This window comes from Syzygium oleosum, unplaced genomic scaffold (genome assembly GCF_021117445.2).
Source record: "Syzygium oleosum isolate NSW1041296 unplaced genomic scaffold, Sole_v2.1 Sole_v2.17, whole genome shotgun sequence".
Classification (NCBI taxonomy): Eukaryota; Viridiplantae; Streptophyta; class Magnoliopsida; order Myrtales; family Myrtaceae; genus Syzygium; species Syzygium oleosum.
This window is the reverse complement of record NW_026607501.1, coordinates 306744-329562: the sequence shown is the minus strand read 5'-3', so window position 1 is coordinate 329562 and position 22819 is coordinate 306744. Positions and strand designations below refer to the sequence as shown.

The 22819-nt window shown below is 42.0% G+C and overlaps 1 protein-coding gene across 1 annotated transcript; it reads right to left on the bottom strand.

Annotated features, from left to right (window-relative positions):
• Positions 1 to 1440: 1440 nt before the first annotated feature.
• Positions 1441 to 5004, bottom strand: LOC130140199 (signal peptidase complex subunit 3B-like). The gene is made up of 6 exons (XM_056318950.1): positions 4756 to 5004; positions 4607 to 4654; positions 4117 to 4179; positions 3187 to 3240; positions 2124 to 2210; positions 1441 to 1764 (listed from the first exon to the last, which is right to left on the bottom strand). Exons 1-6 carry the CDS (start codon positions 4879 to 4881, stop codon positions 1639 to 1641), a joined length of 504 nt encoding a protein of 167 aa, XP_056174925.1. The 5' UTR covers positions 4882 to 5004; the 3' UTR covers positions 1441 to 1638.
• Between the last annotated feature and the right edge of the window lie 17815 nt (positions 5005 to 22819).

Genomic DNA, 22819 nt, shown 5'->3' with positions numbered 1-22819 from the left:
TAAACTTATTTATGATCTATTTACTGTATATAACTAACACATATAATAACTCAGCCTATCAAATATGGGTTAAGAAATGAGTTTATGATCAATTTTGACATTTCTATAGATCACCGAGCATAATACACTCCATACAAATTTAGCTTCACTCGTTAAATGGTTGAGAATCTTGAAATGTAGAAAAAGACATGCTGGGGAAACAAATGTAAATTCTTGTAATGTTGAGGATGTTAAGAAAAAGAAAAGGGACAGTAAGTTTGCATAATACACTCCATACAAATTTGACACCCACTTTGCCACTCAAGTGACAGTCAATTTTCGATCATTTGAGATCTATCGTTTCATTGCCATTGAAGACCTCGATTTCACCTCTGAATTCGTCACTATTTATCCTGCTCCCCCACGTAGACCTCGGCAACTACACTTAGTCTTAGAGTGCATTTGTTTCATGAAAAATTTAAGATTTGAAAAACATTTTCCAAAAAAATGATTGATTATATCGCTCACAAAAATGAATAAATAAAAATTAATTTTCATCATCCACGGAAATAGTTAGGTATAACTTGATGTTGATAATGAAAATGATTTCGATTCATTAATTTTTTTAAGCGATATAATTAATCATTTTTCAGAAAATATTTTCCAAATCTCGAGTATTCTGTGAAATAAAAGCATGCATCTTCTCGCATCCATCTTGATCTCATTGTGGTGGGACTATCATATTCTCTCTCTGTTTCTGGTTGGCAATGAGTACACTTACTAGGACAAGACGGGGAATGGATAAGATGGAACTAGGATTTCAATACCATTCAGAGAAGCTTATGAAAAGTGAATGCACCACGAGTTTGGTAGAGCAGAAGAAGCCTCTTATTGTTGCAGCAATCCATGCAGCACATAGTGAAGAAAAAGAGGGCATGGAGTCCCCAAAACATCAGCTATATTTTAGACATCTTTTGTAAACCTTTTCACTGAGCCTACTCTAATGCCGAAGAAGTAATGGCTGAGAAAGAACATGCTCGTACCCCCGAATTGTTATGGATAAGATAGTGAACCTGCAAAAGTGAAAAGTAGAAATAGAGGAACAAGCAAGCAATCAAGCAATACGGCAGACCAACCAGAAAACGACAGTAGAATCTCACTTCAATACAATACAGGTGAGAGAGGACCCGGGCATGGATCGACTGCAATTGAGCAAATTGTGCATCGAGCGAAGAGAGACAGGGACTGAGCTCAGCCTCGCTCGATCGAAGCAATCAAAGCATGAGCTAGAGAGAGATTGAAGGCGTGAATGAATTGAATCGTGCGATTGGCTTCAGTTGATGGAGGAAATAGGATAAACGGTCGGTACGAACCAAACAAAAGGTACAAAATCTCATCAACTTTGTCTACCCAAATGAAACATTGACATAAAATTCTTTGCTACATTGATTGACCACACAGTTTAAAAAATTGCATGACTCGTTCTTTGATCTCTCCATTGAATTGTCATATAGGAAAAACAAGTCTGTCCACGAAAATCCAATCAATTGCAAGTCTCGACTCTTCACCAAAAAACCAAAAACCAAGACATCCTTTTGTATCCCTCTGAGTAAAAGGACTACAGTAACACTAAAACACACTATTAGTGGCTCAGAGGCATTATCTGTAATCCTCGGGCAGGTGATATCCTGTCATGACTATCTTGTCTGCAAACATCTTGCCGGTCTTGGGCATGACATGCCAATGCAAAGTCAAGTTGAATTCTTTGCCCCGTAAATTGCTTCCCTGAAAGTGGAGGAAAGGAAACCATTATCACGGGGAAGACATTGCATGACTTAGAAATAAAAAATCTTTTCATTTCTTTCTTTTCATCCACAAACAAGCAAGCTCCTAAAACATTAAAATTTTTTCAATAATTAAGGTCTTAAAAGTATATAGATGATCAAGATGCAGATCAGTATCTTGCAGTTACTTCCTCCACACGTGTCTGCGACACATAATAATAAGAAGCTTCAAACATAAGTTTCAAATAGCACTCTTTAGGAAATTATGCGCAATGATGAGAACCCAGAAGCCCTATTTCTTTATTGGCCATGGCCATTAACAGGGAAGAAAAGGCAAAGCAGAGAAGAGTAACGATTCACCTGATCAGTAAGTCGGTACTTGTTGGTTGTGTGAATAGAGAACTTCGCATGTTCTTTAGATGGTATGATTGCGTCCCAAAGTGAGATCTGTTAAGCAGTAAAAGCAGCAACTTTTACTCTGATTTCTCAAAGCCGCAAGTTCAGTGAAGCCAAACGTCAATAAATCATCTAGATTACACAGTATTTTCAACCTAACAAGCATCATATGTGATGAAGATTATCTTTCTTAAGCTAGAAAAGTCTTGCATTGCAGGTTAAGATGAGTAATGGAGAGCGATCCATGGGAAAGTTGGATTTCTTGACAGAAAGAGGCATCATGATCTCCTAACATGTTTCAGTGCCAGATTGCAGAACCGTTGACGCTATGACACCCAAACAGCCGGTACACTCGGTTTATTTAATAGCTGTCGCAAGCACAAAACCACAAAAAAAAGCATCCATTTGATACAGACTGACAACAATTTCCTAAGATTTAACCCATCGAGTCCTGCAATCAAGATCGCTATCATGTTTGACTGTCGAAATAACTTCCTCTAGATCTCCTTTTCAAACTAGTTTAGAATGATGGACAACATATGAGGTCGGGAAGGAGACTGACGTAAGCATGACCAGTACTTCGAAATATCAAGACTAGTCTAGTCAAGCCGAACTTCAACTTTTAATATATTGTTTCATCCTACATCTGCAGAGTACCACCAAATTGCCCACAAAAATAAAAAAAACTCAAATTACAATACCCATTATGAAGTGGTAATGTACTCTATCTCCTATTGGCCACTATGATATCAGATGATGCAAAAGTCTATGACAACCAGTTGCCTTTAAGCGGATGAAAAGAGAACTGCAAAATCACCACCAGACACTGATAACGTGGCAGGAAAAACATGTCTAGTAGAAGCATTTTAAAATCCAAGTCTTGCGAATTCATCCCATGAAAGAGGCATGAGAGCCAAGATCCGTATTTTTCCACCATAAAGAATACAATGTGCAGTACGAGTGCCAACATAAAGAATACAACATGTGGACATCTAGAAAAAGACTGAACGTATAATATCACACCAACCTGATTTAGAGAATTTTGAGTTGTTTCATACTCAGCTGCTAGGAAGACAAATACCTGCAATTTTTTCCACGAACAATTTAAACAATAGTAAATAATGACTTAATGACCTAGAATAAGAGAGTCTCAGTTTTCCATTTCTTGGCCCAACTAGATGGAACGAGCAATCATCAAGTATCTAACTGACAAATAATTTGAGAACCAACAGAGCAAGGTTGTCAGGATTGGGATCCTAGGGAGGATCATTGGGAGGTCGTTAAGGATTGGATCGTAAATTCGGATCGAGGATTGTAACATCCCACATATTATCAAATTATTCCCTACATATTGAAATTTCAACTTTGATTTGCTCAAATATATGCATATTAACAATTTAGGAAGAGGTAAGAGACTATATACTTGCATTCCCAGTATTAAACTCCAACTCATTTTTCTCCTTGATAAGTAAAATGAAAATTTCCTTGATGTACCAAAGCAAATCAACCCATTTACAAAGTGAAGTTTATAGCACAAAAAGGAGCCAATTTCCAAAGAGGGGTGAACCCAACTCAGTAAGAAAGGATGACCCAAAAAAAAATACAAGATATTGAATTAGTCGAATTCCTAACCCATTCCATATAATGCTCCTCATATAAAGCATCAAAATGTAAAAGAAAGTACACGAGCAGTTTAATGTTGTAATGATGCCTATTCCACAGCAAAGACGTAACAACCAGAAGCTAACTCACACATTAACATTGTTGCAGCACAAAAAGATATAAATGAACACTCAACTGCATTGCAGTTTCAAAACACGAAAGGTCAAATCCTGAAAGTTGTCAAAGGATCCTGCAGTAGTCTACTCTAAAAGGAGGTCAAAATATTTCCTCCTTTCGCAAAAACACACTGTCATCTGCACAAACATAAAGCGAGTGAAGGCTTTAGCTGCTTAACCTGTTTTGTGTTCCACGTAAATGCCGACTGCAAGTCAGCCGAGATGTTCAATGTCAAGCTAACCTGCAGGATCCAAAAGAAAGGTACCCACTCAAAAAGAGAGATCTAAGAAAACTACAGACATAACAATTGAGCAGATTCAAACAAAACACGTTTTCTGATTGTGCATTATAAAAAACTGCATTGCATTATACAGGACGAAGTCAGGACCAACTATAGCTTTAAGAAGCAGAACATACACTCGCACGTCGAAATTCCAATAAGCAACACAAACAGGCGTTGAAAATCGTCTTTCATTTCATTCTATGTGATTGGAGAGGAACCAACAATTACAAAATCCAAGACAAAATTCACACTCTTAGGGTTTGGTAAATCGGCCAAAACCATCCACAACAACCCCGAAAATTGATACCCCGAATTCCAACAAGACAAACCCAAGAACACAGATCAACCAAGGGGTCGAAAAACGGGCGAAAGGTAGAAAATTTACCTCATCGTTTCCATTACGTTGCTTCTGAAACCAATTGACATTGAGCACCTAAACAGAGCAAGAAACCCATCATACTCAACTGCCCAATTTCGAAACTCAAGCAAAGGAACACGAAAACCAGGGCGAGTGCGCGTTAGGCGACGGTGTACCTCAACACGGGCCGAGGGAGAGGGAAGGTTGAAATTGTCGGAGAAAGAAGCCATGGCGCACATCAGTGCCAAGATGGTGACTCCCAGAGTCAACAGAGCGTTCGCTCTGTACCCAAATGTGTGCATCCTCTCTCTCTCTCTCTCTCTCTCTCTCTCTCGATCTGTCGCAGTCCTGATCGAAAGATTTCGAGCAAAGCTCGGGTTTTTACTCCGAGGAGCAAACGTACGAGGGCAATGGAAAGGCGTTTACATTGGGCGAATCGAGAGGATCAGAATGTAAAAATGCTGAAAAGATGTCCAAACGGCAAGTTGACCAAAGAGACCTCCGTTTCCCTTCCTGCCCTGCCGAGAAAATATTGTAGTCTTGCTTGTTTGATTTTTTTTTTTTTTGGATTGCAAAAGGGTGAACATATTTTCACCCCTATATAACTAAATGGGATAATTATACAAATGGTTATTGAACTTTGACCTAGTGTGCAATGTCATTCATGAACCTTTAATTTGTTCAATATGGTCGCTGAACTTTAATCCAATGTGTAATATCGTCACTAATATTTTAATTTGTTTAATATAATCCTTGAACTTTTGGTACATATTCAATTTAGTCCTTAGATTATTAGATAATCTGGAGACTAAATTGAACATGTGTCAAAATTTAGTGACCATATTGAAAAACTTGAAAATTCAGGGACGGTATTGCACATTAGCTAAAGTTTATGGATTACATTGAATAAACTAAAAGTTCAGGGACGATATTGTGCATTAGATCAAGTTCAAGGACCATTTTGTATCATTTTCCCTAACAAATCTACCCAATTTTCATCGAAAAGACAAAATTGCCATCAATAATTCAATTGCAATTTAAGTGGTAACCCAAAAGTTATTAACTTTCCTTTTCTCAATTTTTCTATTACAATGTAGGATCTAGTTACCATAATTAAGAATTTCACGTGTTTAGTTTTTCTTTATTGGGCCTAATACCATAAAAAACCTCCAACTTTAACTTTTGTCTCAATTTTACCTTTTGTCTTATAAAAAACTTCCAACTTTATATTAAGTCCCAATTCTATCGTAAACTTTTTTTTGTCCTATGAAAAACCCCTAACTTTACGTATTGTCCCAATTTTACCATCCAGTCCCAATTTTACCCTAAAATTTTTAGAGTCTCATAAAAAACAACAAACTTTTACTTGAGTCACAAATCTGCCCCCAATAACCCTCCATCCAAAATTTCTCGTTGATAACCGAAAGATGGAAAACTCCCAAATACGAGCTATTTGAGCATCCTGAGCACGAGCTCTCCGACTACGAGAGATGGAAAATTCCCAAGTATGAGAGATCGACGAGCGCAAAATCACTAAGGACAATTTTGATGGAGGGTTAATGGAGAGTAGATTTGGGACTCATATAAAAGTTAGTGATCTTTTATGAGATAAAAAAATTAGAGTGAAATTGAATCTGGACCTAAAGTTAGGATTTTTTTATGAGACAAAAAAAAAATTAGGGTACAATTGTTGTTGGACCAAAAGTTGAGGGTTTTTTATGAGACAAAAAAAGTTTAGGGTATAATTGGGACTAAACCTAAAGTTAGTGGTTTTTTATGGGACGAAAAAAGTTTAGGGTAGAATTGGGACATGACCTAAAATTGGAGGTTTTTTACGAGACAAAATGTAAAATTTGGACAAGAGTTAAAGTTGGAGGTTTTTTAGGGCATTAGGCCTTCTTTATTGTAGGTATCCAAGCACTATGTTTTTTTTATTGTTAGATTTTACTTCCATAAAAATTAGTTTTCTGGAAAAAATAAATTTTCAAGAAACCTAGTTCTTTTCTAAGTTGTTGAGAGAATTTAAGGATAAATTGTTAAGTAAAATCAAGAAATTTTTTTATATAGACAATTTTTTCACAGAATTAATTGTTTATAAATTTTTATTTTTGTTGTGCATATCACCATCAATCCAGACACCCGAGGATATGAGGATTTATATAAAGAAAAGATCTTAATGTAAAAAAGATCTAATCAAAACGTTTACATGTATGATTTATCGTAGGTATATCTTGAAGACATCTATGTTTGTGATTTAAAGAAAAGAGATAAGAAAATCAAAATCTATTAAGGGAAGATAAAAATTAAGTTCTAAAATATAAACGACGTATTCTAGAATGGCGATGCATTTATAAATAGCACAAAGAAATATAAACAGTCACATTGTAATTCATCAACGTAGAAAGGATTTATGAACTTGAACGATAAAGAAAGCGGAAACAATATAAAAAATAATTATAAATAAAATAAGACAGAAAGTAAAAATCATTTACAAGGGTTGTAGTCTGCACTCGAGTGTGGTATGAACTAATATTTAAATGGAGTAGTATTTTTTATACAAAAAGTAAAACCATCCGCAAGGGCGGTAATCCGCACTCAAGGGAGGTATAACTTGATAGGATAAATTGATAAGAAAGATTACAACATATGGAAAGTTACATTGATATATGAAAACTAACGCAGTAATTGGGATACAAATTCATAATGGAAAGGTTGCAAGATGTAGAGAGGAAAGATTACAGAGAGAGAGAGAGAGAGAGGAGGAGAGAGCTTCTAAAATTGGGTGAAGAAAGGACGTGCCTTCTTTGTGAAAGACAACCTCCTTTTATAGACCACGAGTGGTAGTACATAGTCACATGTGAGTCGTAGTACATAGTAATTGGATGGTGAATTGTGATTGTCTGCCATGATAAGACATTGAGTGAACAATAATTTGTCTGTCATGATTGGATATTAGAGGTTTGTCCACCATCTATAGTATTATTCCGTGCTATTACGGTCCAAGCAAGTGATCTTCTATTACTGATTTTATTCTTCATTGTCTGACCAAGTTGATACCATAGCAATCATCTTTATTGGTATCTCCACTGTGATTTGATTGGGTCGAGTTGCTATTTGATTCTTCAAATTCTGATATAATTTGCTTCATTATAGCAACATATTCATTTGGTGATTGAACGGCTGCAAGTTGAGCTGCTGCCAATGATTTTTGCTGAAGAAAAGATGTACGAGTAATATATTGGAGGAGTGGCGTAGTTTGAGCATTTTTGTGATTTAGCCAGTCTAAGACTGAGTTTTTCTGATGTTGATGGAGGAAATTAAAATTATCCCATCATTTGGTTTTGAATTTTCTTAGTAAATTTGGGATGTTGGGTCTATTTAAGGGGCATCGTATCCCAGTTCCCAGGCTAATATTCATGAGAATCGGAAGTTAATGAAAAAATGGGCTACGACTGAAAATCGAGATTCATATAAATTGGGGATGAACTTAAATTCGAAGAACCTGTAACTCTTTTTGACCTGTGTGGGTAAGGCTTCAATAACAGGGCTAATATGATCCTACCATTGGTTACACTAGTTGGGGAGCTGGTCAACCTTAAAATCTATTTTGAAGTAAAAGAACCATGAATGGTGGTGATTGTTGTTTTGGCGATAGAATGTATTACACTAGGCTTGTTGGCAATCCCAATATGTGAAAGTAGGGAGGTATGGTAATGTAGAGGTTAAGCTGGCTAGGAATTTTAAGGAGCTACTAGGTGAAGAACTCCATCTGGTTGGGTGAATGATCTGTGATATGGTTGCTGTAGAATGCGTGATATGGGTCGGATCATGGGTCAAAAAAATGTTTGAATGACACTGATTTTGTTTAAGCTAGAACCTGTTCATAATAAGCCAACGGTTTTAACGGATCATGTGGTTTGTACCTCCAATCCTCAAGAAAATATATTTTTGCAAATTTTATTGGTTCTTTGTGATAAGATCCATCTTTAACTGTAACTCTATTTTGGAAGACATTTTAGTGATAAATTTTGATTTTTGAGTTGAAGAGATTGCCCATGGCATAATAACCACTTCACTGGAAATCCTTTTTAAGTACTTACCTGAAGAGGTAAATGGTGATGGATTTAGACTCATGTCAATTGATCGTGATGTAGCTTCTTATTTTCGGGTTTTGTAGAGTATAGGCAATGAGTTTTAAGATTTCTTCTGGAAGTACTGATGCTAATTGTGATAGGGTGGTATAGAAGATGGTGTTGTCTTGGTGATAGAGGGTGATGGTTTTTCTTCGGCTATATCAGCCCATACTTTGACTGGTGTTTGAGTTTGTGATCTGATTTTGCTGGGTTTTGGTAACTGTGATGAAGTCTTGGCAATGGTCTCGCCTTTATCTTCTCGGATTGGTTTTGGTGGCATGATGGAAGTGGTGATTATATACTCTATTAAAATTTTTTGTGAGGAAATCTGGTAAATAATTTGGAGATCCATTTATGAATTCAATATCAAAATCAAAAACTGATAAAATTGCTTGCCATCTGGCGAAAATCTATTTTGATGCAATGTTTAATACATCTTTTTGTAATACTTCTTAGGCTAATTTACAATCAATTCTCATGAGAAATTTTTTATATAACAAATCCCCTTGGAATTTAGAAATTGATAAAACAATTGCTAATATCTCTATTTTTATTGTGGAGTAATTTTGTTGGGTTTGATTCCAGTGTTTGTAAACAAATTGAATAATGTGGTCATTGTCATTTTTTGCTTGTTTTAGTATTCCTCCATTTTCTAAGCATCGGTTTTTACTATTTTGAAAGTAGACAGGTCTGCTAAATGAAGACAAGGTATTTCTTTGACATGTGTTTTATTTACTTAACAATATTCGTGCATATTGGAGTCCTAGGTGGAGGGCTCTTTTGTAATCTTTGATGTAAAGGTTTACAAAGAATATTCATATTTGGGAAAAAAAATCTAGGATGTAATTAAGACTACAAAAGAATCTTTGTAATTAAGTTTTATCTCTAATTTCATCGGGGAATTTATCAGGAAATAAGATTGATTTTGTCTATGGGGATAATGGTACCTAGATGAATATAATGGCCTAAAAATTTGACTCTTGTTTGGAAAAGTGAAATTTTGTTTGGAGACACTACCAAACCATTTCCTTGATAATTTTTATAATGACAGAAATATGTTTAAAGTGTTGATCAATATTAGAGGAGAATATTAGGACATCATCTACATAGACTTTGATATATTCAGAATATTGGTTGAAGATATCATTCTCTAGAATTTAGAGGGAGCATTTTTGAGTCTAAAAGGAATAACATTCCATTCGTATCAACAAAATGGGACTGTAAATGCTGTTTTATATCTGTCTTTTTGCTTATTTATATTAGTCAGAACCCTGACTTCATGTCAAATTTTGAGAAATTTTTTGAATTGTGAAGTCTATTTGATAGATCTTTTTTTATTAGGAATTGGGTATCTTATCCATTTTAAGGATGTGTTTAAAGGTTTCTAATTGATAACTAATCTAGGAACTCGTCTTTTCAATTGAGCATGTTTATTGACTTAAAAAGGAGAACAACTCTATGGTCATTAACTTTTTGTAATTAATTTTTTGTCTAGGAGATCTTGGATCTCTTTTTTGCACAATTGCAAAACTTTGTGATTCATTTGAGTAGGTCAAGCTTTCGTATGGATTTGTTTTTCAGAAAATTCAATTTCATAAGGCAATTCAATAATATGTTTTTTTTTCTTTCTCAGAATGCATTAGGTAAGGTGGAACAAATATTTTGTTCTATGTGTGATTGGAGGAATGCTATTTTATTTGAATTTTTGTTTCAAGAAGATTATGTTCTATTTTATTATATTCTAAATCTTCCCTTAAAAATTGAAGCTTATCTTCTTGTCTTTTGCTAAGACAATTAATTTTAGAGATAGATTGTTCTTGTAGAATATTTAGATTTCTAGTTTGTAGTTTCATGATAACATTAAAACTGATTTTTTATGAAGAGTGTGGGTTTCATTCCTTCGCTTGTTACAGTAAATGGGTAGGATTAACTGCATAAAAGGTGTTCCTAAAATCACATTTTGTCTCATATCTTTAACTAAAACAAAAGATACTTTATAGGCCACGTCATCTTTTGCTACTGAAGCTTCTAGTAATTTATATTTGATAAGTAGTTATCTCCCGAAGCTAATTTTAATGATTCTGTTGATTTTTAAAATACTTAGTGGGTACTAAACCTTCTTTGCAATTGAGGTCAGCGCCAGTGTTAAAGAGTGCCATTGTATTAATGATAAATTCATTGTTGATTTTTATTGTTACATCTATTATCCATTTCCTAGAAGTAGCTTCTGATAATATCATTAAGAAGTTTGGATCAGAAGGGTTTGGCTCTTCATCTCCTCTCTTTTCTTTTTCCTTTTGTAAGTTTAGATTTAAGAATAATTGTATTACAAGTTCTAAAACTTAATATGAAAATGTAATTGAGTCCTAAAATTTTCAAAATATGCAATCAAGTCCTAAAACTTGTTAATTATTGCAATCAAGTCCTAAAACTTGTTAAGTTGGTGCAATCAAGTTTTAAAATTTGTTAGCACTTTTCATTTGTCAAGTTGGATGGAATTAATGGAAGTACTTTATTACACCAACTTCACAAGTTTTAGAATTTGGTTGTATTTTTTTGAAAGTTTTATGAGTCAATTGCACTTTTGTGATAAATTTTATGACTTCTAATACATTTATCCATTTGATTTAGTATCTGAGATTTCTTATAGCATTTCGATCTGGGTTGTTCTAAGAGTTTGAATTTCTAATTTTTGTTGGTTGATTTCATGAGTAAGATCACTAATGTTAACAGGTCTAGATTGTTTCTTTTTATTTCTGCTAAGGGTCAAATTGTTTCATGGAAAATATATTTTTTATCTTTCAGCGTTTGGTTTACATAAGAAAATGAGTTAAAGGAAAATGTTTTCCTTTTGCATAAGAAAATGAGTCAACGGAAAATATTTTCTTTAGTCAACGGAAAATGTTTTCCTACCAAAGCTTAAATTTAGGAAAATGATTTCCTCTTTGAAAGAATCGACAAAACACTTTTCGAAATATGACTAGTTATCGGCACTTGGACCCAAAACTCTATGCTTGGTCATGGAAATCTCAACTTTGGTCCTAGGTCCGGGCATTTGAGACCAGGTCTTCGGTGGCCTGCCTCGAGCCCGAGCCCGAGCCCGAGCTCGTGGCGCCAACGCTAGGTCCATCGAGGCCAAGCCCAAACTCCTGGTGCCCATACCCGATGCTTCGGCACTCGAACTCGGGTCCATAAAGGCTGCGCTTTAGTCCCTAGTGCTCAAGCTCTAGTCTCAACCTTTAGGCCTTGGTCCACATAGGTCGTGTGCAAGCTCTTGGTGCTCAGGTTCGGGTCTTTGGTTAATGAAATGTTCGTTCTTATAAAAATAATTTTAAAAAATCGATTTTTTAATTTTTAACTTTTTATTATTTAAAAAATCGATTTTTTTATTATTTTAAAAATTTCTTTTCTTTTCTTATTTCCTTTCCTTTCCTTTCTTTTCATTTTTTGTTTTCCTCCTTTTTCTTTTTGCTTCTTCCTTAGTCGATTGCCAGCCTCTGGCGGCGATGCTCGAGCTAGTGCAAGGCCGACGAGCTTGCCAGGTACTAGCACACTTGAGCCTTGCAGGCCTTGGGCAAGGCTGGTGCTTGCCCGTGGCCGGTCGCCGGCCCCATTGCCATGGCCGGCAACCGACCAAGGAAGAAGAAAAATAAAAAATAAAAATAATAAAGTAAAAATAATAAAAAAATGCGAATTTTTTGATAATTTTCCCAGCATATTTTCCTTGCCAAAGGGCTGAAAATACTTTCCAAGTGTTTTTTAGGTTTTAGCCAAACACTGGAAAATAAAGTCATTTTCTAGGAAAATGACTTCTTAAAAAGCATTTTCCAAAAATTGTGCATTTTCCACGAAATAAATGCACCCTAAGTATATCTTTAAGGTTACAAGAAGTGCGAGATTTAGAAGTGATTTCTATAGAAGACTGGAGCTTATAAAAAAAATTCTTGTTTAGCTTTAGAGTCGGATATATGGTCATCTCTTTAGTATAATGAGACGATTCTAATCCTATAGGGTGGAAATAGTTCAATCCTAATGGATTTATAAGTTGTAAAAGGGCAACTAGGATTCGGTCCACTTGCCTTGTTTGACTATCAATGTCACGCCCCGCACCCTACGAGCGCGCGATCACCCCTCGATGGTCGATCATTGAACGCGACGTCCCAGGACGCGTCGCCGACCCAAACGAACTACGCAAGCGGAAGCGAAATAAAACAACCCGGACAATAAAATATGACGAAGGGATAGCACAAAACAATAATTCCAAATACACAACATCAAAACGGAGTAGTGGTTTGGATATCCTACTTCACTATACAAAAGAGGGGCACACAAAAATATGGGGCAACTTGACCCGTCCTCCACTCCCGAGATACCCTGGTGGCGTCTCCAATCAATCACTGTCGCAGATCTGAAAATGGTTATATAATAACCGTGAGAACGAGTCTCAATAAGCAACCCCCTATACCCCACATAGGCCAATGCGTACCCAGACAAGTCGTACATGCAATCTACCCCATAACATATAAAATAAAATCGCATCCTTATACTTACCTCACCATCGAACCCATGCTAACACTGCACGTTAGTCATAACATGGTAATGCAATAATAGTAACTAAATAGCACATCGCAATTGCTCAAACGCCAACCACACTTGCACACAATTCATCTTACTAATTCGACCACACATTCAACCAGCCAATTCAATCACATGCTCAACCAGCCAATTCAATCACACTCAACCAGCCAATTCAATCACACTCAACCAGACATTTCAATCACACTCAAATCGCATGCATGGCCGAACATCTTTCTCACGACCCGCGCCACTGCGCCTCAGGTCCATTCTCACTGCCCGCGCCACTGCGCCTCAAGCCCACTTGGCACACCGGCCATTCATGCTTTCACACGGACCGCCGTCAACACGTCCCAAGTCCGTAGCCCTCCGATCAATCCGAGCTCAATTTCCAATGACCGACGTAAATACGTCCCGGTCCAACACACCTCTAACGGGCCACCGTCAACACGTCTCAAGCCCGCATCCATTTGGCACACCGGCCATTCATGCCTTCACACGGACCGCCGTCAACATGTCCCAAGTCCGTAGCCCTCCGATCAATCCGGGCTTATAATCGACAGGCATGCACACGCCATTCAATTCAATCAATTTCACGCCAATTGCATTAAACCATCCATATTCACAACTCAATCCAATTCACAATTCGCCACGTCAATCCACAAACCCGACGTTCAAGTCGGCCACGTACGATCACCCAAATCATGCAAATTATTTTATCCAATCCAATTAGCACAATTATATCATAATATAATTAAATTAAATCATGCTCTAACCGTTCTAAACCCGAGACAGGTCATAAAATACCCAAAGTACTAAATAGGGTTTAGAAAGTCACTTACTTGGTTTTGGCCTGGGAAAAATTGGCTCGGGCCTAAGATGGCCTGGGTGAACAGTGCCGAACTAGGCGCGGGCGCGGGCCAACGGGCGCGGTGGCCGGCCAACACGAGCACGGTGGCCGATCGGCGTGCCCGCGCGCGGGCGCGATGGCCGAACGGCGTGCCGGGGCGCACGAGCGAGCCGGGACGGGCAAGGCGCAGGCCGGACGGGCGAGACGCCGGGCGGTGGCTCGGGCGAGCTCGGCCACGGCCCGGGCTGGCTCGGGCCGCTCGGCCATGATCGGCCAACGGCGATGACAGCGGCGGTTGGGCTGTTCCGGCGAGCACGGCGGCTGCAAGTGGCCGAGCAAAGTCGCTGCGGGCTGGGTGGCGGCGGACGGAGCAGCAGCGGCGACTGGAACGGCGGCTGGGCGAGGCGGCGCCGGGGAGAGCCCAAAACAGGGGAGGCGTCGGGGAGGGTGAAAAACAGGGGAAGGGGAGGTGGTGGCGGCCGGGGGGAAAGCAGCAGGTCGGCGGAGATGGCTGAGGGGAGAGACTGGGTGGCGGAGGCGGAGCGACAGTGGCCGGAACGGCGGCTCGCGGCGGCAGCGAAGCCAGGGGCCGAAACAGGGGAAGGCACTAGGGAAGAGAGAAACAGGGGGAGAGGAAGTCGCGCGGCGGCCAGAGGCGGCACGGCAACGTCACGGGCGGCCGGGCGACGGAGGACAGGCCGGCGGACAGCTGGGCAACGCCGGACCGTGGCGGATGCAGCGGCGAGCTGCTGCTCGCGTGCAACACGGGCGGGACCGGCGACAAGCGAGCAGGCCGAGAGCGGCGGTCGCGGCAACGAGCGGCGGCGCTGCTCGGTCGGGCGGCGCGGCGCGAGGCGAACGGCGGACGGTGGCCGGGCTGGTCTCGTGAGCGGCAAGGTGAGAGCCAAAGCGATCGCGGCCGGAAGAGAAGACCCACGGAGAAGAAGAAGAAGAAGAGAAAAGAAAAGAAAAGAAGAAGAAAGAAAGAAAAGGAAGAGAGAGAGAAGAGTGGATGGGTCTGACAAGGGGGGAACAGACGTGCGCAAGGGGAAAAGTGACCAGGGAGAGAGAGAGAGAGAGAGGGGGAGAGAAAAATAAATAAACATTCAATCAACTATTAATTGCGATCCGATGACCCATATTTAAAACCGAAAACGATCTACCGATCCAAATTAATCCTAGAATAGAATAAGGGACAAAGGTCGAATTAATTAAATTAAACTACCACGAGGGAAGTCTACTAGTCCAAATCCGCACCCGGTCAAAAATTCACTTTTCACATATCCCAGGTAATCTCGAGACTGGCCACAATAATATCGACACCGTCCGATTAAATTCGTCCCGAAACTCCAAGAAATTCGACACCAAAGTTTGGGCTCTAAATAACGGCCAAATTCGATCGAGTGCAATTCTAGCGAAATCTCAATTTTAAGATAATAATCGGGAGTGATTAATTCCCGGGCGAGATTTTTACTATAAGCACACTGACGAATTACACGTTTTATAAATCCCAACTATGGGCCGAAATTCGGGATGTCACAACTCTTCCCCCCTTACAAAAATTTCGTCCTCGAAATTTATAATCCAACCCAACTATCCAAATAAATGGGGGTACTGGTGTCGCATCAACTCTTCGCTTTCCCACGTCGCACCTTCGGTCCTATGGTGCTCCCAAATCACCTTGACCATCGGGATTGTTTTGTTCCGCAACACTCTCTCCATTTTATTCTCGATCCGAACTGGCTCTTCCACGTACGACACTCTGTCGTTCACGTCTATTTCCTCGCAATTCAGCACGTGAGTCGGGTCCGGTTCATACCTCCTTAGCATAGACACGTGGAACATATTATGAACATAAGATAAATTTGGCGGTAGCACGAGACGATAGGCCAAAGTGTCGATTCACTCTAAGACCTCGAATGGACCCACATATCTCGGGCTCAATTTTCCTTTCTTGCCAAACCGTGACAATCCTCTCACTTGCGACACTTTGAGGAAAACGTGGTCCCCCACTTGAAACTCCAAAGGCCTACGTCTCCGGTCCGCATAATTCTTTTGGCGGCCCTGAGTGGTCTTAAGCCTGTCCCGAATCACCTTGACCGTTTCGACTGACTGCTGAACCAACTCGGGACTCGTGATGCTCCTCTCACCAACTTTGTCTTAACAAACCAAGGTTCTGCAAACTCTGCCATATAACGCTTCCAACGGTGCCATTCTGATACTCTACTGATAGCTATCGTTATAGGCAAACTCAACCAAAGGTAACTGTTGTTCCCAATTGCCCCTAAAATCCAAAACACATGCTCGCAGCATATCTTCTAAAGTTCGAATCGTCCTCTCAGACTGGCCATCCGTCTATGGATGGTAGGCCGTGCTAACTGTAACTTCGTCCCTTATGCCGTCTGAAGACTTTTCCACAAAGCGGCGGTAAATTTGGGATCACGGTCTGAGGTAATCGTCACTGGCACTCCGTGCAAACGGACTATTTGTCGTACGTAAATCTCGGCATACCTTTCTAAAGCGAAGTCCTTTCGCACTGGCAGGAAATGTGCTGACTTTGTCAACCGATCAACTATCACCCAAATCGAATCATGGCCCCTTTGACTCCTCGGTAATCCCATGACAAAGTCCATCGTGATGTGTTCCCATTTCCACTCAGGAATTTCCAATGGCTGCAACATTCTACCCGGCTTGTAATGTTGCGCCTTCACTTGTTGGCATGTTAAACACTTAGCCACATGCTTGGCCACGTCCACTTTCATGCCGTTCCACCAATAATGTTGCCGTAGGTTCTGACACATTTTCGTACTACCCGGGTGAATACTGTAATTACTACGGTGAGCTTTTGACAAAATCTCCTCCTTAAGCTCTGCATCACAGGGTACACACAACCGTCCACGAAACTTCAGTATCCCATCCTCGGATACCTGAAAGTCCGATTTCCTTTTTGTGACATCCATACTCAGAATCTTTTGAATCTCTGGGTCCGTCAACTGTAAGGCCTTGATCTTAGTCTGAATTTCCGGCTCAATCCTTAATGCGGCAAGTAGACTTGAGACCCGACTCACCTCAAACTTAAATTCCGAATCCCGAATTCCCCCCCAACAGAGTCCATTCCTTGACCATCATATGCGCGACGCTCTATTTCCGGCTCAGTGCATTCGCTACTCTGTTAGCCTTTCCGGGGTGATATAAAATATCGCAATCGTAGTCATTAAGGAGTTTCATTCAATGACGCTGTCTCATGTTAAGTTCTTTTTGGGAAAACAGATACCTTCAACTTTGGTGGTCCATATAAACCTTAAACTTCTCCCCCCTCACAAGTAATGCCTCCAAATCTTAAGGGCGAAATGATCGCGGCCAATTCTAAATCATGCGTCGTAGTCCCTTTAGCGACGCGTCACAGTAGATTTCATATCCTTCTAGACCTGACAGGACCGTCAACACCGGCGTGGTCGCCAAACTCTGTTTTAATTCCTGAAAACTCCTTTTGCACTCATCCGTCTATTCAAATTCCGTTTCCTTCTTTAGCAAACGTGTCCACGGTGTCGCTAACGTTAAAAACCTTTTCACGAAACGTCTATAATAGCCTGCCAGACCCAAGAAGCTCCGAATCTCGATTACCATTGTCGGTCTTGGCCAAGTCATGATGGCCTCAATCTTCATTGGGTCCACTGCAATTCCTTCCCCTGGTATCCCATGTCCTAAGGACGCCACTCAATGAAGCCAGCATTCGCACTTATTAAACTTAGCGTAGAGTGCGTGTTCCCTTAAAGTCCGTAGAACTCTTTTCCAAATGTAACTCATGCTTAGCGGGACTCTTCGAGTATACTAGGATATCATCTATAAACACAATTACAAACTGATCCAGAAATTCCTTGAACACCCGATTCATTAAATCCATAAAGACTGCAGAGGCGTTTGTCAGTCAAAAATGTATCACCGTGAACTTGTAGTGTCCATACCTCGTCCTAAATGCCGACTTCGGCACGTCCTCCTTCTTAATCCTCTATTGGTGATAGCCAGTCCTCAAATCGATCTTTAAAAATATCGACGCCCCTTGCAACTGATCAAAAAGGTCATCAATCCGAGGCAACGGGTACTTATTCTTAATAGTCACCTTATTCAGTTGTCTATAGTCAATGCACAACCTTAATGATCCATCCTTTTTCCTCACGAACAACACTAGCGCTCCCCATGGAGACGCACTAGGCGAATAACACCTTTATCCAATAACTCTTGCGTTTGGACCTTCAATAACTTCAATTCCGATAATGACATCCTATAGGGCACTTTCAAGATCGGTTTTATCCCTGGGGCTAATTCAACCACAAACTCCACTTCTCTATCAGGTGGCAATCCCGGCAATTCCTGAGGAAAGACATCGGGAAGATTACACACCTCGGCTATGTCCTCTAGCCTTGATTCCTTAACCAACGAGTTAATCACAAGATAGTTATCTTTCCACACCTCAAAGACAATGCTTAATCCATCCAATTTCAATCCAACAGTTTCTCAAATTAAATTACCCCGGTTCTTTACAAAATCCGAAATTTCCAAGCATAACTCATCCTTCCAAACTCGTCCAAGAATGTCATTATTAAATCAGAAATCCATAAATCGATTACGCCTATTCACCATAAGTGATAATACGTCGTACATGATCATTCAAGTAATAACTTCTAAATCATCTCATATTGTACCCAATACCATCTCATAACGCATCTAGACTTTCAAGGCACATCCTTCACTTCCTTCTCAGCCACAACATATACTTTTCCTTACGTCCTTAGCTGATTCTGATTAATTTGCGGGGCAGCTCTCGCTTAATATCCTAACTGCGGTCGCTGCGATTGCATTAGTGACCTAACCTGTCGGTTCAACAATTTCTCACTTGGTGACCTTACTGTCCACATCCACAACATGCTCCACTTCTACCTTGGCAATAGTCATTCCTATGCCCCCTTTCCACAAGACCGACATACGGCGTTGGAGTAGTAGTTCGGCTTTCCAAAGTTCTTCCTTAACGAAGGGATAAGTCTCCAATTCTCTATCATAGACTTCTTCCCAAGTTCCAATTGTCCCTAACCGGCGCGTACCGCGATCCATATACGGTAACCCTCTCATTCATATCCCTTTCAACCGTTTAAGCCTTGTCATACAGCTCATTACAATCCCTTAAGTTCATTAGCATCAACTGACTGCGGAGATTCAGTTTCAGTCCATCCCGGAACCTCCTTGTCCTATCCACACAATCATTGACTATCCTTGGTGCGTACTTAGACAACCTTACAAACTCGACCTCGTACTGATCGAATGACATTCAATTTTAGCGAAGCCAAAGAAACTCTATCATTTTCTGTCCTCACGCACTCTCTGAAAGTACTTCCCATTGAAGGCCTCGATAACGACACCCCAACTTGAAAATATGCCCTCTGAAATATCCTACTTCAGGGGCCCTCTTACCAATTCCTTGCATTTCCTTAGAGTTGATATATAGCCAGGGTCACTTTCTCCTCATCAGTACACCCAATTACCTCAAAAGCCCCGTTTCCAAGTCCTCTATCCAAAGTAATGTAGCATTAGGGTCACATTTACCATCGAACTTTAGAGGTTTCAATTTCAAATAGTTTCCAACCAGCTGACGCATCTATCTGATTGCATTAACTTGCCCTTGACCTTGATTCCCATAATTCCCATTATGCCCACGATTCTCGTTATTTCCATTGGTGGCAGCAACAGTGGCCTCAGCATCAATAGCAACAGTAGCATTTCGCTCCTCAGTCTGTCTTCCCATTAAAATTCAAACTTCCTCGAGTGCCCTCAAAATCTCATCCCATCTAGGACCCCTTCAACTCCAACTTGCGGACCTACACGACCTCGACCTCGACGTCTTCCTCGGCTACTCTTACTCACAGGATTCACACCACCCACTTACCTGCTATAATTCCCCTCGGGAATTAAAGACCTAGGCCAACTACACCAGTCTAAAGCCCTAGGTAGTGAATCACAACACAATTCACTAAGCAGGCAGCCAATCACAACCGACAACCAATCACAACCAACAGGTTTCGCGCACTTACCTCAAGTCCTGACGCACCTGCATTTCACGGATTATCACATAATACCACTCAGCAATCACAATCACACAGTCTGGAGTACGCGTGTCACACAAGTTTCCCTAACTGGCTACCCCAAAGTCATCGCTCCTTATCACTCCAGGTTTCGACCAACTTGGATCGAGCTAACCTTGCTCTGATACCAAATCAACCGGGATGTCACGCCCCGCACCCTACGAGCGCGCGATCACCCCTCGATGATCGATTATTGAACGCGACGTCCCAGGACGCGTCGCCGACCAAAACGAACTACGCAAGCGGAAGCGAAATAAAACAACCCGGACAATAAAATATGACGAAGGGATAGCACAAAACAATAATTCCAAATACACAATATCAAAACGGAGTAGTGGTTTGGATATCCTACTTCACTATACAAAAGAGGGGCACACAAAAATATGGGGCAACTTGACCCGTCCTCCACTCCCGAGATACCCTGGTGGCGTCTCCAATCAATCACTGTCGCAGATCTGAAAATGGTTATATAATAACCGTGAGAACGAGTCTCAATAAGCAACCCCCTATACCCCACATAGGCCAATGCGTACCCAGACAAGTCGTACATGTAATCTACCCCATAACATATAAAATAAAATCGCATCCTTATACTTACCTCACCATCGAACCCATGCTAACACTGCACGTTAGTCATAACATGGTAATGCAATAATAGTAACTAAATAGCATATCGCAATTGCTCAAACGCCAACCACACTTGCACGCAATTCATCTTACTAATTCGACCACACATTCAACTAGCCAATTCAATCACACGCTCAACCAGCCAATTCAATCACACTCAACCAGCCAATTCAATCACACTCAACCAGACATTTCAATCACACTCAAATCGCATGCATGGCCGAACATCTTTCTCACGACCCGCGCCACTGCGCCTCAGGTCCATTCTCACTGCCCGCGCCACTGCGCCTCAGGCCCACTTGGCACACCGGCCATTCATGCTTTCACACGGACCGCCGTCAACACGTCTCAAGTTCGTAGCCCTTCGATCAATCCGGGCTCAATTTCCAATGACCGACGTAAATACGTCCCGGTCCAACACACCTCTAACGGGCCACCGTCAACACGTCTCAAGCCTGCATCCATTTGGCACACCGGCCATTCATGCCTTCACACGGACCGCCGTCAACACGTCCCAAGTCCGTAGCCCTCCGATCAATCCGGGCTTATAATCGACAGGCATGCACACGCCATTCAATTCAATCAATTTCACGCCAATTGCATTAAACCATCCATATTCACAACTCAATCCAATTCACAATTCGCCACGTCAATCCACAAACCCGACGTTCAAGTCGGCCACGTACGATCACCCAAATCATGCACATTATTTTATCCAATCCAATTAGCACAATTATATCATAATATAATTGAATTAAATCACGCTCTAACCGTTCTAAACCCGAGACAGGTCATAAAATACCCAAAGTACTAAATAGGGTTTAGAAAATCACTTACTTGGTTTTGGCCTGGGAAAAATCGGCTCGGGCCTAAGATGGCCCGGGTGAACAGTGCCGAACTAGGCATGGGCGCGGGCCAACGGGCGCGGTGGCCGGCCAACACGAGCACGGTGGCCGATCGGCGTGCACGCGCGCGGCGCGGTGGCCGAACGGCGTGCCCGGGCGCACGAGCGAGCTGGACGGGCAAGGCGCCGGGCCGACGGGCGAGACGCCGGGCGGTGGCCTGGGTGAGCTCGGCCACGGCTGGGCCGGGCTCGGCTGCTCGCCATGATCGGCCAACGGCGATGACGACAAGGGCGGTTGGGCTGTTCCGCGAGCATGGCGGTTGCAAGTGGCCGGCAAGGTCAGCGGGGCCGGGTGGCGGCGGACAGAGCAAAGCTGCGACCGGAACTTGGCGCGCGGCGGCGGGCGAGGCGGCGCGGGGAGAGCCCCAAAACAAGGGAGGCGTCGGGAGGGTGAAAAACAGGGGAAGGGGAGGTGGTGGCGGCCGGGGGGAAAGCAGCAGGTCGGCGGAGATGGCTGAGGGGAGAGACTGGGTGGTGGAGGCGGAGCGACAGCGGCCGGAACGGCGGCTCGCGGTGGCGGCGAAGCCAGGGGCCGAAACAGGGGAAGGCGCGGGAAGAGAGAAACAGGGGAGAGGAAGTGCGCGCGGCGGCGGAGGCGGCACGGCGTGCGCCACGGGCGGCTGGGCGACGGATGATGTGCCGGGCCGGACAGGCCGGGCAACGCCGGACCGCGGCGGATGCAGCGGCGAGTTGCTTTGCTCGCGTGCAACGCGGCGTGGACCGGCGACAAGTAGCGCGGGGCCGGCGAGCGGCGGTCGCGGGCAACGAGCGGCGACGTGGCTCGGTCGGGCGACGGCGGCGCGAGGCGAACGGCGGACGGTGGCTGGGCTGGTCCTGGTGAGCAGCAAGCAGGAAGCCAGAGCAGTCGCGGCCGGAAGAGAAGACCCACGGAGAAGAAGAAGAAGAGAGAAAGAAAAGAAAAGAAGAAGAAAGAAAGAAAAGGAAGAGAGAGAGAAGAGTGGATGGGTCTGACAAGGGGGGAACAGACGTGCGCAAGGGGAAAAGTGACCGGGGAGA

Bases quoted from the DNA above. Each gene is read 5' to 3' on its own strand.
- LOC130140199 (XM_056318950.1), bottom strand. From the start codon at position 4,881: ATGCACACATTTGGGTACAGAGCGAACGCTCTGTTGACTCTGGGAGTC. The intron at 4,180-4,606 runs GTAAATTTTCTA...TGGATCCTGCAG, and splicing joins AACGTAATGGAAACGATGAG to GTTAGCTTGACATTGAACAT. The intron at 2,211-3,186 runs GTTGGTGTGATA...ACTGCTTAACAG, and splicing joins CTCAAAATTCTCTAAATCAG to ATCTCACTTTGGGACGCAAT.